The sequence below is a fragment of the Myotis nattereri genome (genome assembly GCF_964212035.1).
Source record: "Myotis nattereri genome assembly, chromosome: 10".
Taxonomy (NCBI): domain Eukaryota; kingdom Metazoa; phylum Chordata; class Mammalia; order Chiroptera; family Vespertilionidae; genus Myotis; species Myotis nattereri.
In genome coordinates, this window is record NC_138085.1 from 23,192,356 (window position 1) to 23,213,465 (window position 21,110).

The 21,110-nt window shown below is 50.1% G+C and overlaps 1 protein-coding gene and 2 pseudogenes across 3 annotated transcripts; all 3 read left to right on the forward strand.

Annotated features, from left to right (window-relative positions):
• The first annotated feature begins 908 nt into the window (after window positions 1–908).
• NEURL3 (neuralized E3 ubiquitin protein ligase 3) lies at window positions 909–6,893 on the forward strand. The gene is made up of 4 exons (XM_081101192.1): window positions 909–1,016; window positions 3,919–4,410; window positions 5,329–5,400; window positions 5,986–6,893. The coding sequence occupies exons 1-4, from the start codon at window positions 989–991 to the stop codon at window positions 6,192–6,194; spliced, it is 801 nt and encodes a 266-aa protein (XP_080957318.1). The 5' UTR covers window positions 909–988; the 3' UTR covers window positions 6,195–6,893.
• A 5,454-nt stretch (window positions 6,894–12,347) lies between these two features.
• Window positions 12,348–13,789, forward strand: LOC308526392 (snRNA-activating protein complex subunit 3-like; annotated as a pseudogene). The gene is made up of 2 exons: window positions 12,348–13,132; window positions 13,539–13,789. The product of its transcript is annotated as an snRNA-activating protein complex subunit 3-like (transcript).
• Window positions 13,790–14,152: 363 nt separating this feature from the next.
• Window positions 14,153–14,987, forward strand: LOC308526393 (homeobox protein NANOG-like; annotated as a pseudogene). The gene has a single exon. The product of its transcript is annotated as a homeobox protein NANOG-like (transcript).
• Window positions 14,988–21,110: the final 6,123 nt, after the last annotated feature.

Below are 21,110 nucleotides of genomic sequence, written 5' to 3' on the forward strand. Positions count from 1 at the left end.
GGATAGAGCGTCGGCCAGCGGACTGAGGGGTCCCGGGTTCGATTCCGGTCAAGGGCATGTACCTTGTTTGCGGGCACACTTCCCAGTGGGAGGTGTGCAGGAGGCAGCTGATCGATATTTCTCTCTCATCGATGTTTCTAACTCTCTATCTCCTCTCTGTAAAAAATCAATAAAATATATTAAAAAAACAAAAACAAAACAAGCTCCCCAGGAGAGCTGTGTGCACATGGAAAAGTGAGAAGCTAGAGGCAGCCACTGGCACTCCCCCAGCCTCAGGTCCCTGTGGTTGGAGGGAGAGGCTCCCTGGCCTCGTCACAGCTGACACTCTGGGAGCCAGGCCTTTGGCCCCACCTCCTGGGGACAACTTGCACTTTGGGGTGGGTTCTGGAAGGTGGACCCTCAGCCCCAGCAAAGGCAAATGTCTGCCCTGGCTATACATTACAGCCTACCAGGGCGTTTTTTGTTGTTGTTTTAATCCTCGCCCAAGGACATACTTAAAGAGAGGAAGGGAGGGAGGGAGAGAGAGATAGAGAGAGAGATCAATTGAGAAAGAAACATCAGTGGGTTGCCTTCCACACACCCCTTACCGGAGTTCGAAGCCACAACCCAGGTATGTGCCCTGACCAGGAATCGAACTGGCAACCACTCGGTGCACAGGACAATGCTCAACCAACTGAGCCACTCCGGCTGGGCTACCAGGGTGACTCTAAAAATGACTGATTCTGGCCCCACCCTGGCCTCTGGAACCAGGGCCTCCGGGTCAGGTGTGGGCACAGGTACTTGCTAACACGCCTCAGGCAATGACAATGCTTCCCTCATGCTGGCCGAGCAGCCAAGAGGCATCAGGAAATTCCCTGGATATTGTAACTCGTGACAGCAACTTCTAATTAATCATCAACTTGTAACATGAGCCGGCCCATAACAAGGGACCAGTGGAGACTTCGGAAACCTGTCTCCTGGCTTCTTCAGACAACACCTTCCAGACCCAATGGGGGCCCAGCTCTCCTCCCAGCCTGGTAAGTGGGAGCCTGTGCTTGGTCCCCGCGCAGGGATGCTAGGGGCAGGGGAGGCCCTGGGTCCTTGCGGGGGAAGCGCGGGGCAGCGGTGCAGGCAGTGCAAACATCACTCAGGAGCTTCTGAGCCCGCTGGGCCCAGGGAGCGGGTGGCACTGGCTCAGTGAGGCACTGAGCTGTGAGCTTCCTGCCCCTGAGAGAACCCAACAGCCGCCAGTGACTCAGCCCAGCATCCCTGTAGTGACCGGATGACCCGCACAAAACAGCTGCCTTCGGGCCCTATTGTTTAGGGAGACGTCTGGCTGCGTGGGAAACGGTGGAGTTTGGGGGGCCTCATGGGAGACGAGAGGTTCCAGCTGTGAAATTGAGCTGTGGGACCCGGGTCAGGTCACCTTCTCGACTGAAGGCTGAGCCAGTGCCGCTGGCCTGCTGGCTATAAGACTGCTAGCAGCACAGCCCTAAGGGTGGTGGGCACCCGGTCTCTGAACATCACCAGAGGCTAGCGGGCATCTCTGTGTGAGGGCAGAGATGAGGAACCCGGGCTTTTCCTGCGGAGATGTGAGCGCGCCTCTCTGGACACTGCTCCCTCCCAGGCCAAGAGCCCCCTTCCCTAGCAGCACCCGCGGGCTCACACAGCAGCAGGTGGCACCAGGGCTGGGGGGTGGGGGGACCAGGCCACCGCTGCTGCAGCTGTGGCAACTGCGTGTGGATCCCAGGCACTGGGGGTGCCATGGAGGAGGCAGCACAGGGTGCAGGGACCAGGAGCTGCACCCAGGCTCCCCCAGTCTGGCTGGAGGACTGCGGCAACTTGCACATCCTCCCCAAGCTCAGTTCCCTCTGAGTGCCTCCCCTTGCGGTGTGTTGGGGGGGGGGGGGGGCGGGGAGGCTGTAAAGCACTCAGGAGGCGCCTGGAGAAGCCTGGTGGCTGGAAGGGGGTGATGAAGATGAGGTAGATCTGGGGGGTCCTCACTGAGTAAAGGGTTGACTCTCAGTCACTTAGATTCTAAGAGCCTGGATGCAAAGGTTCTCTGATTTGAATCTGTGTGTGTGCGTGTGCGTGCGTGTGTGCGTGCGTGCGTGTGTGTGTGTGTGTGTGTGTGTGTGCGTGTCAGGGGAGACACCCAAAGGCCATGGTTCATGTTTCATGACTCACCTGAGGTAGGTGCTCATTGTCGGTCCTGGAGCAGGTGCACCAGGGCGGGAGGCAGGGGCCAGGGAGCCTGCAGGCCAGAGTGAGGGGTGCCCACGCCTTTCATGCCTGTGAGCCAGCTCCAGAGTCCTGTGCCAAGTAGAGGGGGGCCTGGTGGGCTGGGCAGTCCTGCAGGCTCTCTGGAGCCCTTGGCTCCCCTCCCAGTGGCACCTCCAAGGGGCTGTGAGATCGTTTGTTCAGGAGCCTGGGCGTGTAGTCCCCTGGCACCGGTGACCTGTCCCCTCAGCCTCCCTCCTCTAACCATGTGGGCACAGCCTCCCCATGGGCTGCCCGGGACCTCCAGAGGCCGGGTGGGTGAGCTCTGCAGACCGTCAAGTTCCTGATCAGGGTGAAGCCTGCTTTCCTGTGTCCCCAGGGCCCCCTGTCCTGCCGAGGCCACTCCTGGGGCGTTCCTCCTCCTCCCTGCACTCGCCTTCCTCCTCCCCCCCACCCCCTCCTGTCCCCAAAGTCACTTTGCCTGGTCGAGGGCAGCTGAGCAGGGAATGGGGTGGAAACTCCACCCACTGACCCTTCCTGCGGAAAGGCAGCGGCTTCAGCCAGGACAGGCCCATCTTTGCACTTACACTCTCAGCCCAAGGAGCCGAGCACGTGGCGTCTCCTGCTCCCCAGCCCAGGGGCCCTTTCCCTAGGGGCCGCACCGGGTGGGGCTGAAGCTACCCCTCGAGCTCTGCGGGTGCTGAGTGCCCACTGTCAGGAGGGGTTGAAAGCCACTCACTCTGCTAACCAAGCCTGTTCCAGGCTGCACTTCAGGGATGGGCAGTGACCCAGCCCCCCCCCGGGGGGGGGGGGCGGTCCAACTGCCCAGCTGGGTGTCCACCCCAGCCCAATGCCTGCCCAAGTGGGCACCTAACTGCTCCCATTCAGGTACCTGAGGACTCCTCTGGGCAGGGGCCTGACTCGGGTTCAGACTGAACCCGCCTCTTTTTATTTGACTCCTCGTCCAACCCAGAAAGAGAGGGGCCAGGAGGGAGGCAGAGGGGAGGCGGGGAGGGTGACTCAGAGGCTGGAGGTGAGAGCAGGGAGGGCGCCCAGGGAGCAGCTTCCCCCTCCCAGCTGCCGAGTGCTCAGGTTGGAGGCCCCGGGATGTCGGAGCTCATCCCGGGCCTTGAGGGATGACCTGGGACCCCTCTCCGGCCTGTGCTCCACCCGAGGGAAGCTGCCCGAGCCCCCTCTCCCAGGGCGAGGCAGTCACCCCCGCTGGGGGCCTGGCCCTCACAAGTGACAGGTTGTTTTCGGGGGGGGGGGGGGGAATCAGAGTCAGACAAGGAAACAGCGCCAACAAGGGACCCATCGGCCAGGGCCAAGCCGTCCGCCACCCTCTCAGGCTGCTTCTGGGCACAGACAGAACCTGGATGGAGACTTTAAACATCCGCCCGCAGAGCCGGGGCGCAGGGTGCCTGCGGTTCTCACACCTGCTCTCCCACTAGTGACACACCCCGCGGGCTGAGAGCTGGGAGCGCCCGTTTCTCCAGCGCCATCGGCGCCTTGAACTTTAGAACCGCCCTGCGGGGGGACTGAGGCTGGAGGCTTTCCCGGACCCCAGACAGGCCAAGGGCTCCTCCAGCTCTAGGCGGGCCTCGGGGGTCCCGGGGTGACGGTGCCCCAGATGCGTGGCGGGAGGGGTGGCGGCGGAGAGAAAATGAGCCGCTAGGCCCCGCGGCCGCGCTGACCCCCGCCCCGCCCTCCCCCCCGCAGGCGCGGACGCTGAGCTGCCCCGGGAGACCCTGCGCTTCCACGCCGAGGCCAAGGGCGCGCAGGTGCTGCTGGACGCCACGCGGAGCACGGCGCGCCGGCTCGCCACCTTCCACGACGGCATCGTGTTCAGCCAGCGGCCCGTGCGGCGCGGGGAGCGCGTGGCCCTGCGCGTGCTGGGGCACGAGGGCGGCTGGTGCGGCGGCCTCCGCGTGGGCTTCACGCGCCTGAACCCCGCGCGCGTGCGGGCGCCCAGCCTGCCTCCCTTCGTGTGCCCCGACCTGGAGCTGCAGAGCCCGACGTGGGCGGCGGTGCTGCCGGACGGCTGCGCGCTGGCGGGGGACGTGGTCCGCTTCTGGGTGAGCCGCCGTGGCCGGCTCTGCGCGCGGGTCAACGCGGGCCCGCGGCTGCGGCTGCGCAAGGGGGTGCCCACCGGCGCCCCGCTCTGGGCCGTCATGGACGTGTACGGGACCACCAAGGCCATCGAGCTGCTGGGTGAGACCATCCGCCGGGACCGCGCACCGCCCCCGGGGGAGGGGGCGGTGGGGTGGCACCCCACCCGCATCCAGAGCCTCCGGGAGACGTTCGTTCGTTCATTCATTCACTCACTCACTCACTCACTCACTCACTCACTCATTCATATTCAGTCAGTGTCTCCATCGGCTCCTGCCAGTGTCGGGTATGAAGATGGGGGCTGGGGATAAAGCCCGGGCACAGGAAGGGCAACCTGCCCCTAAGAATGATAAGATCACACCCCACACATCAGTTAAAGGGCTGATCACCTTTCACAAAGGAAGACATTTTGGTGGGGCTTTGCAGTCTAAGTAGGAGTTCACTGGGGAGGAGGGTGTCAAGCCAAGGGAACATACGAGTGAGGGGTAGAGGCGAGTAAGAGACAGCCTGCGGGGCAAGGGTCAGATGTGCGGTCAGTGGGTGGGAAACAACACCATCCCTCTAGCCGCCTGCGAGGACAGTGGATTTCAGGGGGTGTAGTAGATACAACCATAGGAAGGCATGTAGGCATTCCTGGGTGTTGGTCTGTGGTGCCCCCAGCCGGCTAGTCACAGCTGCTGGAGCCTGGCCCCTGGGCAGCCTGGTTTGGGAGGTGTGGGGCAGGGCCCAGCACCTGTTGCTCCACCAGCGGGGAGGGCGGGGGGTCCAGGCTGAGTGATGCCGAAGGTCCCCTCTCAGGGTAAAGAGGAGGTGCCTGAAGGAAGGGCGGCTTGGGGAAAAGGACCTGCGCCCCACAAATGCCCTGCTGGGTGAAATGGGAAAGGGGCGGCTAGGAGGGGGCCGTGAGATCCGGGAGCTCTCGCACTGCCACCCAGAAAAGAAGGCTTTGGGCGCTGCCTCGGGGCAGGGGGTGGAGGCCCACTGTTCTCTGCGCAGGCCTGAGTCTCCCTCTCTCCCTAGATCCCACGGTCAGCGCCTCCCCCCCAGCCTCGCCCTGGGCCCTCCCGCAGGAGACTCACCCGGACCTTGAAGGTGAGTGGCTTCCTGGAGAGCGGGGACTCCCAGGCCTCCAGCCCGGAGGAGCCGGCGCCCCAGCCTGGGAGCTCGGGAGTGTCTTCCCAGCCCCATCACGGCTCACAGGCCCAGGGCCAACCCCTTGGCTCTGCCTACTGGCACCTAAAGGCAGGTGACAGCGCTGCTAGAACAGCGGCGAGCGTTACGGGCTGCAAGAGCACGTTTGTGGGCAGATGTCCTGTTCCCCTGCTTTACAGAAGCAGTGCGTGTTCATAGTGAAAGCTTTGCCAAACAGGAATGAACCAATATTAAGGCATGAAGAAGGAAGTGAAAAGAAAAACATCACCCAGGATTTCCTTGGTGGGCTTCCTCCCTGTGGAATGTTTGTGTTTTGCTTTCTTTCCTTCTACATTGGAACTTGATATTGACGTCTGCACATTATGGGTTTCTTACCCATTTTTTTCACTTGCTTACATTGTGAGGTTTTCCTCACAAGGTCATATTTTTCCCAATAGGCCTGCCTGGTTCTCTGTGGTTAGGTCATAAGTAGGCTGCCCACCCCTTGACCCCATATGCCCTGACCTACCTTGTCCCCTTCCCCAGCCCCAGCAGGAAAGGAGTGTGCCGTCTGCCTCCACCGTGCTGCCAACACCTGCCTTGTGCCCTGCGGCCACACGCACTTCTGCAGCTACTGCGCCTGGCGGGTCTTCGGGGACACAGCCAAGTGCCCCATGTGCCGCTGGGAGATCCAGGCCGTGGTCCCTGCATGGGGCCCTCCAGCTCTGAGAACTGAAGAAGGCCTCCCGGTGTGAGCGGAGGCTGGGCTGGCTCTGAACTGACCCCGCAGGGGAGACGGGCAGCGGCCCCCCTTCTGGTTGGTAACAAGCATCGCCGAGAGGGAGGTGGGGACGGTGGCTCTTCCCTTTCTCCATGGGTTAGGCCGGTGGGACGCAGAGGAGCCCCCGACCAGAATTTCTCCCTGACGGGAGCCTGGTGTATGTAGACCGTGGCTCGACCGTGGCCAGCGGGCTGATGGTCCCACTGCTTAGTTCCAGGTTCTGTTGTGCCTGGGGTTTGCCAAGGCTTTTGGCCACTTGGCACAGCCGGACTGACCTAGCCATCCCTGCACGCATAAGACCAGGGTTCTTGGGACGCCAAGAAGCCACATATGTTGATGAGGAGGATCTTTGTTCAGAGATGGGTGGCCGGGCCCCTGGTGTGAGGGCCGAGGAAGTTCATGTTGGTGCGTGTGCCTATGGCAGCCCTGCCCGCAGGGGATTGAGGAGCAGGAGGCATCTGGGTGGAGTGTTTACATCCCTGTGGGAGCCGGGTGGCGGCCGACAAGCCCTCAGTGAAGTGGGCCAGTGGTTCCCCGTTGCAGTGTGGCTGTGAGGACCCAGCGAGGTCACATCTGAAGATGAGTCAGCTCACGGGAGAGCACTGTTGTCATCGTGCTTATTCCTTTGCTCATTTCCGAGCCATCGAAATAAAGCTCATTTTCTATGAATATGACTTTGTAACGAATATGCCTCTTTGTTTAGTCAGTGGGAGTAGGTGGAGCTGTGGCTGGTCAGGATGCTGGGACGTTTGGGGACGTGCCCTCCTGTCCTGCACAGACACACACTGAGCTTGCAGTGGGGGGGGGGAGGGGGGGAGGGGGGAGTGCGCTCTGGGCACTCAGGCCTGTGCACTCTATTCTGCCGAGCACGTGGAGGGGACCATCCTACACTACCAGCCCTGAAGCCACAACCAGGCTTAGCCCCTGCCAGCCTTGATTTGGGGGAGACTGTCTGGAAGCTCTGGCTCCTGGATGAAAGGAGAGATGGACCTGGGCCCGCTCAGCAGGTGTTGGGAGCAGGGAGCAGGGAGCAGCTCTGTGACTGTGGGAGGCTCCCCTGGGAGAGACCTAACCTTGGGCATGTGACTTGACCTTTGTGAGCCTCAGGTTCTTCACCTGTAAAGTGGAAATGAGATCACGTTTTTTGGTGGGAAGTTGTGAAGAGAATGAGAATGAAACTTGTGGCTTAGAGGAAGTGCTCACACCATGGCAGCTCCCTTCCCTGTACCGGCAGCTGCCAGGGGAAGCAGCCCAGAGGCCACTGGGCGGGCGTCCGGGCCCAGTCTGTGTCCTGGCAGGCCCGCAGCACCCCATTGCTTTGATTTCATTCTTCTTTTTTTTTGGTTAATCCTCACCCGAGGATATTTTTCCATTGATTTTTAGGGAGAGTGGGAGAGAGAGGGCAAGACAGAGAGAGACATCGAGGTGAGAGAAACACATCGACTGGTTGCCTCCAACCAGGGCCAGGGCCCAAGGAGCCTGCAACCAAGGTACGTGCCCTTGACCGGAATCGAACCCGGGGCCCTTTGGTCCGCAGGCTGACCCTCTATCCACTGAGCCACACCGGCTAGGGCCCCATTGCTTTGGGATGATTCCTCCGGATCCTAAAACAAGCTTTTTCTTCCCTTAAGTGTCTTCCTATTTAAACCCAGACACCCCCAGGGCAGGGCATTATTTTAATCCTGTTTGAGTGAAGACCTCCTTATTAGTTAACACCTAGAGAAGCCTGATCTTAGAAATGGCCCCTACCCAGAGGTGGGACTTCTGGAATGGTGAAGGACGGACTTCTGCAAATCTATTCTTCCACAGAAGCAGCAAAAACATTGGCAAGATATTATACAGATTATATCTGGATGTTCACCGGAGGCCAACAGCAATCTGAAGAGGATTATCAGCGAGAAACTACTGGACCTTGGTAAGAACAGTGGCGTCTGTGGTGCTTGAACTTGGCCCAACCCCAGCTGCAGCAGCCTTGAAACCCAGCAGCCTGTCGCTGGCGGCGGAGCGGACTGGGCGGGCTCCCCAGGGCGCTCCATCCCCAGGGCACCGCTACTGTCTGACTGCACGGCAGTTCCCTGGAAGAGCTTCACCTTGGGTGTTGCTATCATCTATTCTAACCCAACTGGAAGCTCTCTCCATGGGAAAGCCCTGCCCCCAAGTTGTTACATCCCCGCTCAGGGCTCTTTCCCTGGGAAAACCCCTATTCTCAGGGCGTTTGTCAAACATAATCAGCTTCAATTATTCACCATTGCAGCTGGCCGAGAGTGATAACGGCTGGGACAAACAAAGGCACGGCCAGAAATTTAAAAGGAAGATCTGAGAGGTGAACTGCTCACAGGGAGGATGAGAAGCTGTGGGTATTCCTGGGGGTCTAGGGGACTGTGCATGATCAGGAAAGACCTGGAGGGCTCCGTCTCTCGGTTTGGCTGGCTTCCAGGGCCTGTGCAAGCAGGAAGTGAAGGCCAGGGCAGAGCCATACACTGCCTGGCATTGAAAGCATGCCTCAACCCCCACACAGAGCTCTTAGCAAATGGTAGAAGATTTCCTAGCTTGGGGCATCTAAGGAAATCTCTGTCCAATCATTAGCTGACCGTTACGCTAACTGAGCAGAGATAGCATTGGCTTCACACTACAGGAAATACATACTTCATAAAATTAGTCCAGGAAAGTCATTAAACAAACAGCAGCAACATCAAACCGGGGGGGGGGGGGGGGTCTGATATTGAGAGTAGCCACATTATATTATCTAAAAACACACACAAAACAACCACTTCCCTCACCCCCCCCCCCCCCAAAAAAAATGGCACCAGGAAAGTATGACTCATGCACAGGAAAATATTAGCCACTAGAAACTGTCCCTAAAGGAGGCCAAATATTAGGCTTACAAAGACTTCAAACCAACTATTGTCAATATGTTTAAAGTACTAAAGAAACCATGTCTAAGAATCAAAGGAAAGTATGTCATTGGTGGCTCACCAAATAGAGATCATCAATAGAGTGATAGAAATTATGAAAACAACCAAATGGAAATGATGGAGTTGGGAAGCACAATATCTGAAATGAGAAACTCACTAGTGGGCCTCAACAGCAGATCTGAGTGCAGAAGAAAGGATCAATGGACTTGAAGATAAATTATAGCGATTATCTAGTCTGAGGAGCAGGGGCGATAGAGACCTGTGGACATCATTAGGCACTCCAACATACACATGATGGGAAAACCAGGAGGAGGAGAGAGAGAAAGGGGAAGAACAAATGTATTTGTAGAAGTAAGTTTAAGAAGTTTCCAAATTCGATGAAAAAATATTAGTCTCCACATCGAAGAAAATCAACAAACTCCAAAGAGGATACACCCAAAGAAATGCACACTGAGGTATGGCACAGTCAAACTGTCAGAAACCAAAGACAAAGAGAATCTCAGTGGCTAACAAAACAACAAAAAACTCATCACATACCAGGAATCCTCAATAACAGCTGACTTCTTACCAACAATGATAGAGGTCAGTCCTAGCCAGTTGGGCTCAGTGGATAGAGCATCAGACTATGGACCAAAGGGTCCCAGGTTCAATTCTGGTCGAGGGTACGTACCTCGGTTGCAGGTTCCTCCATGGCCTGGGCCCTGGTTGGGGTGTGTGCAGGAGGCAACCAATCGATGTGTTTCTCTCACATTGATATTTCTCTGTCTTTTCCTCTCTCTTCCACTCTGTAAAAATCAATGGAAAAATATTCTCGGGTGAGGCTTAAAAAAACTGATAGAGGTCAGAGGGATGATACACCGAAAGACTTAGAGATAAAAGGCTGTCAAGAATTCAATATCCACACAGACCCTGGGGCGGTGGGGGCTTGTCCTGAGGGGTGGGAGTGGCGTGGGGGGGGGGCGGTCAATCGGAGGAAAAAGGAGACATATGTAATACTTAAAACTATTTAAAAAAAAAGAATTCAGTATCCCACAAAAACTACCCTTCAAAAGTGAAAAAGAGCCCTAGCTGGTTGCTAAGTGGTTAGAGCATCAACCTGCAGACTGAAGGGTTGTGGGTTCGATTCTGGTCAAGGGCACATATCTTGGTTGCAGGCTCAATCCCCAGCCCAGATCGGGGTGTGTGTGCAGGAGGCAACCAAGTGATGTGTCTCTCACACATTGATGCTTCTTTCTGTCTCTACCCCTCTCTTCCATTCTCTGTAAAAATCAATAGAAAACATATTTTCCTGTGAGGATGAACAAAATAAAACAAAACAAAAAAAGTGAAGAAGAAATTATGACATTCTCAGGTCAGTGAAAACAGTGCTCAGTGTGAGCCCAACCGGCCTATGAGAAAGACTAAAGGAATTCCTTCAGATTAAAAGGAAAGGATTAATCTTTAACCTTTTCTCCAATTGTGTAGATAGGAACCATCTTACAAATGATGGGGTAAGAATTAGAATCCTCATTGTAACCACACTGACACAATCACTTCTTCTTTCATTCATCAAATTCCAAAAATATTGAGCCCCAGGCACTAGAAGCCATGCTAGTATGAGCACAGCCTTGTCTGTGTCCTTGGGGGTCACACTGGGGGATAAGCAATTATAGTACAATGTGGTCAGTGTTACAGTCGTCTATACAAAGAGCTCGTCAACTTCTAGTTCAAGATAGCAGACTGAGCCCATACAGCTGTTTCTTTTTACTCCAGTTCTCTATATACTGCTCATAAGAGATCGAAATAAATTCACATCCTCGCTAGAAAGCAATACAGGGAACACCTAATCACCAAAAACCATTATAAAAAATGAAAACCAGCCGGAACCGGTTTGGCTCAGTGGATAGAGCGTCGGCCTGCGGACTGAAAGGTCCCAGGTTCGATTCCGGTCAAGGGCATGTACCTGGGTTGCGGGCATATCCCCAGTGGGAGATGTGCAGGAGGCAGCTGATCGATGTTTCTCTCTCATCGATGTTTCTAACTCTCTATCTCTCTCCCTTCCTCTCTGTAAAAAATCAGTAAAATATATTTAAAAAAAAAAAATGAAAACCAGACGGATCAGGTTGAAGATGGAAACCCGAAGACCAAAGCTCCACCGAGGAGAGGATGCTGCAAAAGGTGGGGCAGCTCTGGGGGTCCTTCCCACCCAGAACTGTGAACTGGGAGGGGGAGGGGCCCCGTGTGTCCACGAATGGTTGGGGCATCACAGAATGGAAAGCCAGGAGTGTTCATCTTAGGCCAGACAGTGAGCAGAGAGGTGTGTTCCCATGTGCAGGAGCAGGGGGTGGGATGTCTGGGTCAAAGAAGCCAGGCAAAACCCCCGCTTCCCAGGGGAACAGAAGCCTCTGTATCTAGAAAGCTTAACCATGGACTCACCTCGTCCAGCAGCACATGTCACCCATTTCTCATCATCACTGAACACAGGTGCAGTGTGGTTCACACCTGCATATCCTACCCCTTGTTGCAAGCACGACCCTCAGGCTAATAAGGAATCCCAGTTCCAATGGAAGCTCACAGACAAGAAAATCCAAGTATTTGAGGAAAGTTAATATCATGTGGGAAAGGCACTCAACAAGAGGAGGAGTTCATACCTGAAAAAGAGAGTTAATAAAGCAGACAGACCTGGGTTTTAGAATAAATATAATTAGATGCAAATTGATTTTGCATAAAAAATATTTAGATACCTTGGAAATGAATAATTTAATCATTGAAATAAAATTAGTCCATTAGATATAGTAAGAAGCAGAAAGATTACAGCTAAAAAATGAATTCATAAAAAAATAAAATAAAATAAAAAATGAATTCATGCCTGGATGGTGTGGTTCAGTGGTTGAGCACCAATCTATGAACCAGGAGGTCCTGGTTCAATTCCTGGTCAGGGCACATGCCTGATTTGCAGGCTCAAACCCTAGTAGGGGGCATGCCGGAGGCAGCCAATCAATGATTCTCTCTCATCATTGATGTTTCTCTCTCTCTCCCTCTCTGAAATCAATAAAATTATATATTTTTAAAAATTAATTCAAGATCTAGAATCAAACAGAATGCCCTGCAAAATTCCAAAGACATGGTATCTACAATAGGAAAGAGAATAGATATAGAACTTTAAATACCTAAAATTCCAGAAGGAGCAGCTAAGGAAAATGAAGCAAAAAGAATAGAGGAGTGGGGAGACCATGGCTGAAAGCAGCCAGGGCGTCCCAAGGAGCAGGGGCAGCGGGGTTTGCAGCGAGCAGGACCCGGTCGTCAGCAGTGGCGACTGCAACTTTCCAGAACACAAGAAGCCAGAGCTAAACACACGCGCTTTCCACGTGGGCGCCTTCGGGGAGCTGTGGCGTGACCGGCTGCGCGGGCAGGGGGACTTGTCGCTGGAGGAGCCGCCTGGGCAAGGAGGGGTCGCCGACGGGATCTGGGCTGCGATCTGGAGGCAGGGACCGCGCTGAAGGCAGTCCGCGGCCTCGATAAACTGCAGTGCCGTGAGGATGACCCAGAAGTCATCCCAGAGGATACTGACCTAGTGACTTTGGGGCTTAGAAAGAAGCTTTTGGAGCGTCAGGAAGAAACATTAACCATAGATCGGGCCTGCAGGCAAGAAATACTTGCTTAGGAGATGGGAGTCACGCCATAGGAAAAAGCCTGAAAATCCAGCAGACATGACGGAAGAGGGGGAACGTATCCTATCTGTGAATGTCTTACACCCTGTTACATTTCATAAGCACCAAGAACACAAACCATACCAGACGATGCTGGTACTGGGCAGTTAGAAGCTCACGGAACTAAGGGATCCAATTTGCTGTGCCAGTGACCTCCGGATTGGTGGGGAATTCAGCAACACTCCCGACCAGGCCTCTGAGCACAGCAGCAAAGACTTATACAAATCAGCCTTCTTTTATTTTGAAGGAACATTTTGTAAAGACAGAAGATACCCTGAATGCAGAGATCTGAGCAGAACTATCATTGAGTGGTCAGAGTCCCATGACAGAGGCTATAGAAAGTTTCAGACTGCTGCTGAAACCGGTTTGGCTCAGTGGGTAGAGCGTCGGCCTGCGGACTGAGAGGTCCGGGGTTCGATTCCGGTCAAGGGCATGTACCTGGGTTGCAGGCACAATCCCCAGTGGGAGATGTGCAGGAGGCAGCTGATTGATGTTTCTCTCTCATCGATGTTTCTAACTCTCTATCTCTCTCCCTTCCTCTCTGCAAAGAATTGGTAAAATATATTAAAAAACAAAAAAAAAAGACTAAAGAAAGTTTCAGACTGCTAAAATGGAAGATTTCACCTTCAATGACTTACATATTAAACTGGGTTTTCCCTATTTATACTGTCATCAGGGAGACTGTGAGCATGTTGTTGTCGTTACTGACATAAGGCTTGTGCATCGAGATGACTGCTTGGGTAGAATACTTTATCCCCTTCTTACCAAGCTTTGGCCATGGACCAGAAAACGTTTTGTTTGTAAAATGTACACAGCCAGATGGGTGACCAACGATGACAGTTTTGCACCAGACGATCCATGTTTCTTTTGTGATGCTTGCTTCCGAATGCTTCTCTATGACTCAGAAGGCAACAAACGGGGAATTTCATGCTTATCCTTGTGTTGATCCTGGAACCTTTAATTAATAACCAACAAAAAGTGTACACTTTGCAGGAGCATGATCAACCTGAAACAATCAGCTGGTTACCCCTACTCCACCCCCAAAATTTGAAATTACAGATTTTCTTATACAGTAACTTGATTGGGCCAGGAGGGCGGGCCTAAATTTGGTTGAGCGTCCTTTATAAATCCAGAGCCTTCAAATTTTTCATCTTTTTTGCAAAATTGTCACTGCAAAGCTGACCCATTTCCTCCCGTCTTTTTGATACCTTTACATCTGGAGATTTTCATATTTCTCTAAGCTCTTCTAGCTAAATACTGAAGCCTGGGTCTTTCGTACAATCTTCTAGCTCTTTGGTGTTTTTTTCTCTCTCCTTCAACTCAGCAACATGAGTGTGGATTCGGCTTATCCCCAAAGCCTGCCCTGCTCCGAATCATCCGAATCCAGGGAGCCTTCACCAGTGCCTGAGATGTATGAGCCTGAAGAAGACTCTGCATCTTGCAAATGTCATCTGCTGAGACACTCCACACAGGGACTGCTTTATCAGAAAGCCCTGGTTCTCCCACCAGTCCCAGCAGTCCCAGTGCAACACTTCCCACTTCTGTAGAGAACGGGACAGGGGAGCAGGAGAAAGCCCAGGTCAAGAATCAGAAGATCTGAACCGTCTGCTCACAGCCCCAGCTCTGTGGACTCAATGAGAGATTTCAAAGACAGAAATATCTCAGCCTCCAGCAGAGGCAAGAACTTTCCAACATCCCGGACCTTAGCTACAAACAGAGTAAGACCTGGTTCCAGAACCGGAGAACGAAATGTAGGAGGTGGCAGAAGTACAACCGCCCAAAGAAGAGCCACCATGTGACCCCGGGAGCTCCGCAACTACAGACGACCTGAGCCTCTCCTCCTGCCGCCGGGGATGCCTGGCGAACGCTGCTGGAAACCTCTCCATGTGGAGCAACCATTCCTGGACCAGCCCATCTTGGAACTACCCTGCCTGGAATGGTCAGACCTGGTGTCCCCAGGCCTGGAATAACCAAGCCTGGAACAACCAGTTCTATAGTTATGGAGAGGAATCCCTGCAGCCCCAGAGCCAGTTCTGGCAAAATCCTGTCAGTGATTTGGAGGCCTCCTTGGAAATTGCTGGGGAAACCTACAATGCAATACTACAAGCCCCTACGTATTATGGTACCCAGCAATCGTGGATTTATTCCCAGATTATTCCATGAGCATATAGCCTGAGTCCATGAACATATAGCCCTGAACAGAGTGTGATGATGTGTATATTACTCAATCTCAGTTTGGGCAGTGGCTGTATCACCTCTCCTAGGATTTTTCTACATATCTCTGCCTTGATGTGCTGCCTCTCATTATGCCTGCTGTGCCCATTTGGAGGGGAGGCGGGTCAGGTATGACTGGAGTCTAAGTAAAGAGGCTTTGTAGTCTTGCTGCTGTTAGACAAATGATAAAAGATGCCTCTGGCTATAGATAATTAGATATAAACCTAGATCTAGTATTTGGATAACTCTAGATCTAGAATCTTAACCTCAAAAATAGCAAGTAAAAGTACAAAGGTGTGCGATAAAGGATTACTCATGTTTTCTGGGATTGAAAGGCTTGTTCAAAGCTTCAGTTCAGGTGAATGGTTAAGCTATAATATGCTTCACTAATTTCCTCTGCCCCTTTTGCTGTTTTACTACAACCTTTACTTTGTTTATTACTCAAGTATTTGTAGAAGATGTTTTTTGTATTTTGCTGTCATGACAATAGTACCAGTTTGGCTGGTTGGTTTATAAGTTTACATACAAATAAATAAAACGTCTATTTTACCATTAAAAAATAAAAACTAAAGTAACTTAATTGTATTTAAATGCTTAAAAATATGTTTTACTACTTATTACGCAATATAGTTTTCATTTAGTTCAGCGCATTTTGCCCATCTTACGTGTATTCATCTTACAGAAGGAGCGCTTTATATATTGAATACAAATCCTTTGCCATGTATATGTATTCTGATTTTCTCCCAGTCTGTGGCTTGCCTATTCATTGTATCCTAAATGCTTTTTTGCTAATCATTAGCACAGTTCAATTAGTGATACATCAAGTGGTGGAAGTACTTTGAAAATTCTTTGAAGAATGTGACCTACACCATATATCATGAGGCTTCCAAGGTAAAGATTTTTCAAATATCTAATAAAAATGAGGAAGAATAAAAGTAGATCATTTAATAAATACAAAAAAAGAATAGAGAAAAATTTACATTAAGAAAGACGTGACTCTTCAGACTAAAAAAGTCCACCAGCTGCTAAACAGAATATATATAAAAAAGATCTTTATCTTGACATATAGTGATGAAATTTCAGAGAATTGGGGATAAAGAGACTACCCAAGGAGAAAAACATGGATTGCATACAAAATAATCTGAATCACATTAACAGTAGACTTGCCTTACTAATATTGGATGCTGAATATATTCAAAGTTGAGGGAGATTTTTAAAATTTTACTGAGGTATGATTTCCATACAGTAAAATGTACAGTTCTTAAGTCTCCATTTTGCTGAGGGATAACTCTGAAATCTATAATTCTACAAGCAGCTACTCTCTCATTCAACTGTGGGAGCAAAATGAAATTTTCAGGTATAAAATGACAGTATTTTATTCACTTGATGGAAGAACTATTTGAGGAATTGATTCATAAAGAAGAAAAACATGGCTCTAGTCTAGCCGGTTTCTCAGTGGTTAGAGCATGGGCTCATGGACTGAAGGGTGGCAGGCTTGATTCCGGTCATGGGCACTTACCTCAGATGCAGGCTCAATCCTGGTGCCATTGGGGTGAGTGCGGGAGGCAACCAATCAATGTGTCTTTCTCACATTGACACTTCTCTCTCTTTGTTTCTCCCCCTCCCTTCCATTCTCTCTCTAAAAAAAAAAAATCAGTGGAAAAAATATCTTTGGGTGAGGATTAACAAAAAACAACAAAAAAAAGAGAAGAAAACAGAAAGTTAATGCTATGATGACCATGAAATCCAAAAAGTTGAGTCTATATAAATGGTAATTGCAAAAAAAAAAATTCAACAATAATCTGGAATGATGATATCATAGGTGCAGTGGAGGGAAGCAAAAGATGCTAAGGTTCTTTTTCTCATTGGGAAGATGTAGTTATTAACAATAAAAAATGAAAAACATGTAAGTTTAATTGGTATATTGAAGAACATATGAACAAAATATATAATTTCCAAACCATTGAAGAAATATACAATTCTAATTTCAGGAATCCAACAAAAGTCAGGAAAGGAGATAAAAGAATAAAAAATAAAGTAGATAGGAATAAGTCCAAACAAAGCAGTATCCATAATAAATTTTAATGGGTTAAATTCACCCGTTGATTGACAGGGATTTTCAGTTTGAGCAGATAAAAAAAGAAACCCAAGAAATGAAACCTAGTTATAGCCTGTCTCTGAGATGCATCTAAAACAAAGTCCAAAAAGATTAAAAATAAAGAAAAAGAAAAACATACCAAGCAAATGTGAACATCAAGCAAACAGGTTGTGGTAGTCCATGAGCAGGCTTGCCTTGGAGATTCTTCAAGATAATGTAGATCGAGAGAAAATCCCTGGCCTTGCAGCACAGGTGCCAATAGGAGGAGATTGTTAACTCAGAAAGGACTCAGATATCAGGCCAGGAGGCCATACTCCCTGGAGGACTGAATTTCTGCTGTATATATGCTGTAATGTATTGGTTGTTTCTAGTGCTGAAGTGAGACCACAGCTCTATACTTCCCAGGCACCTTATTCCATCTAAGACCACCAAACTTTGGGCATATCTCTAGAAGACATAAGAGGGCAACCAAGAGTCACCTTCACACCCTGCATCCTTATCTATATATATAAAAGCCAAGCAACCAGAATGCCAGAACGACCGGAACGACGGGAACAACCAGTTGCTATGACACGCACTGCAGCTGGCCAACCAGCCCGATGGTGGGCAAGCGCCCCCACCCCCGCCAGCCCTGCCCCCAATTGGCCCTCCCAACCCCGATCAGGGGTGGGATTGGCCAGCCAACCTCTTGTGGCCCCTCCCTCCTGGACAGCCCTGCCCCAATCGGCCCCCAACAGGGCAGGCCAGCCGGACCCCACCTGTGCACAAATTCATGCACTGGGCCTCTAGTCTATAATAATGAAAGCATAATATGGTAATTAGATGGGATGTCCTTCCGGACAACCTTCCGCACAAAGCTGGGGCTTGGAGGGAAACCTGGGTCCCGGGTGCCAGAGGGAAGCCGGTGCCAGCAGCTGGGGGAAGGAAGGCCTACTCTTGCACGAATTTTGTGCATCGGGCCTCTAGTCTTACATAAATCTTTTGATCTAGTTTTTTGTAAACCAAAGTAAAAGTTACCTTAAACTAGGTGCAAGTCATTATTCTTATTCAGGAGGGAATTCATATTGATAGGAGGAATAATCTGGTAAGAAATAATGTAGTTTCAAATGTTTATACACCCAACAAAATATCTTTCTAATAAAAAGCAAAAAGTGATATGAATAAAAGATGAAATTTTAAAAAGGCACATAGTGGGGCACCTTAACATCTCTCAGAAACTGAGAGATCAAGAAGACAAAAATTTAGTAAGGCTATAAATGATTTGAAGAGTGCAATTAATCTTTATCTAGCAAATGTACACAATATTTCACTTCTCAAACCAAAGAACATATATTCTTCCCAAATATATCAAACATTCATGAAAATGTCCTGTGTTACACCACAGATTTTAAAAATAAAGTCGCCCAGGTCGACATGCTCAGTGGTTAGAGCTGGGTGGAGACCATCTGGCCTTCGGGCTATATAAGGCTCATTAAATCATTTGGTCTGGCCCTGCCAAGGCATTAGGGGTGAGTTAATTAAATGTTTGACCAAATACAGCAGGCTAACTTTCAAGTTGATAATTTTGTATGGCCAGCAAATGATGTTATAAATATCCAAATGGCTCTTGGCAGTAAACAGGTTCCCCACCCTGGGTTAGAGTGTCAACCTGTGCACTGTAGGGTCTTGAGTTCGATTCTGGTCAAGGGCATGTACCTGGGTTGCAGGTTTGATCCCCACCCCGATATATGTGGGGCATATGTGGGAGGCAACCAATCAATGTGTGCCTCTCACATCAATGCTTCTCTCTCTTTCTCTCCTCTCTTTCTCTCTCCCCCTTCCTCCCCCTCTCTGTAATAAATAAAAATATATTTTAAAAAATAAACAAAAAATAAAATCACATGAGCTATAGTCATTGAATACAATGCAATATAGAATTAATATACCAACAAAAGGGGAGTATTCCTAACAATACAGAGATTTAGCAGGAGAATATAATGTGTACCAATACATTGCATCAATAAATGTGAAAATCTGGATGAAATGGATGATTTACTTGGAAAATATATAATTTATCCAAATTGACTCAAAAAGTAGAAGACCCTCATATTTCAATAATTCTAGAAGATATTGAAAATACAGTCAATTCCCTAAAAAGTTTATGAGATTAACATCCAAAAATTAATAGGCTTTGGTTAATAATAGCAATAACAAATATGTAAAAATAAGCAAGAAGATTAAATTAGCAATGACAATAACCCTTATGAAATACCTGAGAATAAATGTAATAAAATATTCAAATCACTATGAAATAATATTAAAAAGACCAAAAATAAAACATCTCTATATTATGTTCATGGGTAAACATCTCAATATGGTAAAGATAGCACTTCTTAGTGAAATACCATAATTATAAATTCAGTACAGTCTCAATCTAAAGCTCAATGGGGTTTTCCGTGGGCCTTAGGGATCTGTTTTAAAAATTAGTATAAATGTTGCCCTAGCTGGTTTGGCTCAGTGGATAGAGCATCAGCCCACAGACTTAAAGGTCCCAGGTTCAATCCCAGTCAAGGGCACATACCTCGATTGCAGGCTCGATCCCCAGCCCTGGTCTGGGCAAATGCAGGAGGCCACTAATCAATATGTCTCTCTCACATCGATATTTCTCTCTCTGTCTTTCCCCCTCCCTTCTACTCTCTCTAAAAATCAATGGAAAAATATCTTTGAGTGAGGATTAACAAAAAGAATTCGTATAAATGTTTAAATGTAAAAAATAGCCAAGACAATTTTGAAATGAGACTAATCCTATATAATAAAACCCCAAAATGCAAATCGACTGAACGGTGGAATGACTGGGCCCAATGACATGCACTGACCACCAGGGGGCATACGCTCAATGCAAGAGCTGCCCCCTGGTGGTCAGTGTGCTCCCAGGGGGTGTGCCACTCAGCCAGAAGCCAGGCTTAAGGCTGGCGAGCGCAGTGGCGGTGGTGGGAGCCTCTCCCGCCTCAGAGGCAGAGCTAAAAATGTCACTCAGTTGGACATCCCCCAAGGGCTCCCGGACTGCAAGAGGGTGCAAGCCGGGCTGAGGGATCCCCCCTCCCCCAGTGCATGAATTTTATGAACCAGGCCTCTAGTATATTATAAAGCAACAGTAATTTAAGCAATACTTTGATTTCTGTGGATTTGTTCAGAAAAGACAAATCAACAGATTAGAAAAGCGTAGTTTCCCCTAAAAAGAACTATCAATTCAGAATTCGATGTCCAGAGGAATGACCCTTCAGGAATGAAGAGGAAGTCAAGATCTCCCATGGAGGAAAACTAAGAGAATTTGTCACCAGCAGACCTAAAGCAGAGGCTAAAGGAGGTTCTCCAAGCATAAAAGCAATAGCAAAAGAAGGAATCTTGGGGCATCAGACAGAAATAAAGAAAGAGCGAGGGCAAGAATACAAGTGTGGTTTAGAACAGGGCAATAGCGTGTGCAGTGAGCAGGGGTGTGGGCCGTGTGCACGGCCTCCACGCCTATCAGCTCCATTGACATAGTGTCCCAATGCCCGTGACACAGCACCTTTTGGATCTGAAATGTACCGGTACTCAGCAAGATTCCAAGTGAGGACAAGCTTCCGGGAAGCAGCCGCCCAGCCTGGGACTACATTCTAAACCTTCTCCATAGACCGTGAGAGAAAGGACATGTGCTCTTTCTGGACCAAGGCTCCACCCTTTCTTCCACCACCTGCTTCCTGGATGCGGAGGACGCTGAGGTTCTAGGGGACACTGGACCCCCAAGAGAGAGGTGATGCTGACTAGGAAGTGGGGCTCTGGACTGGAATGTGCCTGAGGAACCACCTTCATTGTGCCAAGACGCGGAAACTGTGGGTGTACTTGCTACTGCAGCTTGAGTTTCCTTTGACTTGATGTCTTTGCAGAATTATATGACTTTTCCACTTAATAGATAATATTTAAATCTCAAATAATTTATTTTTATATAATTTGCT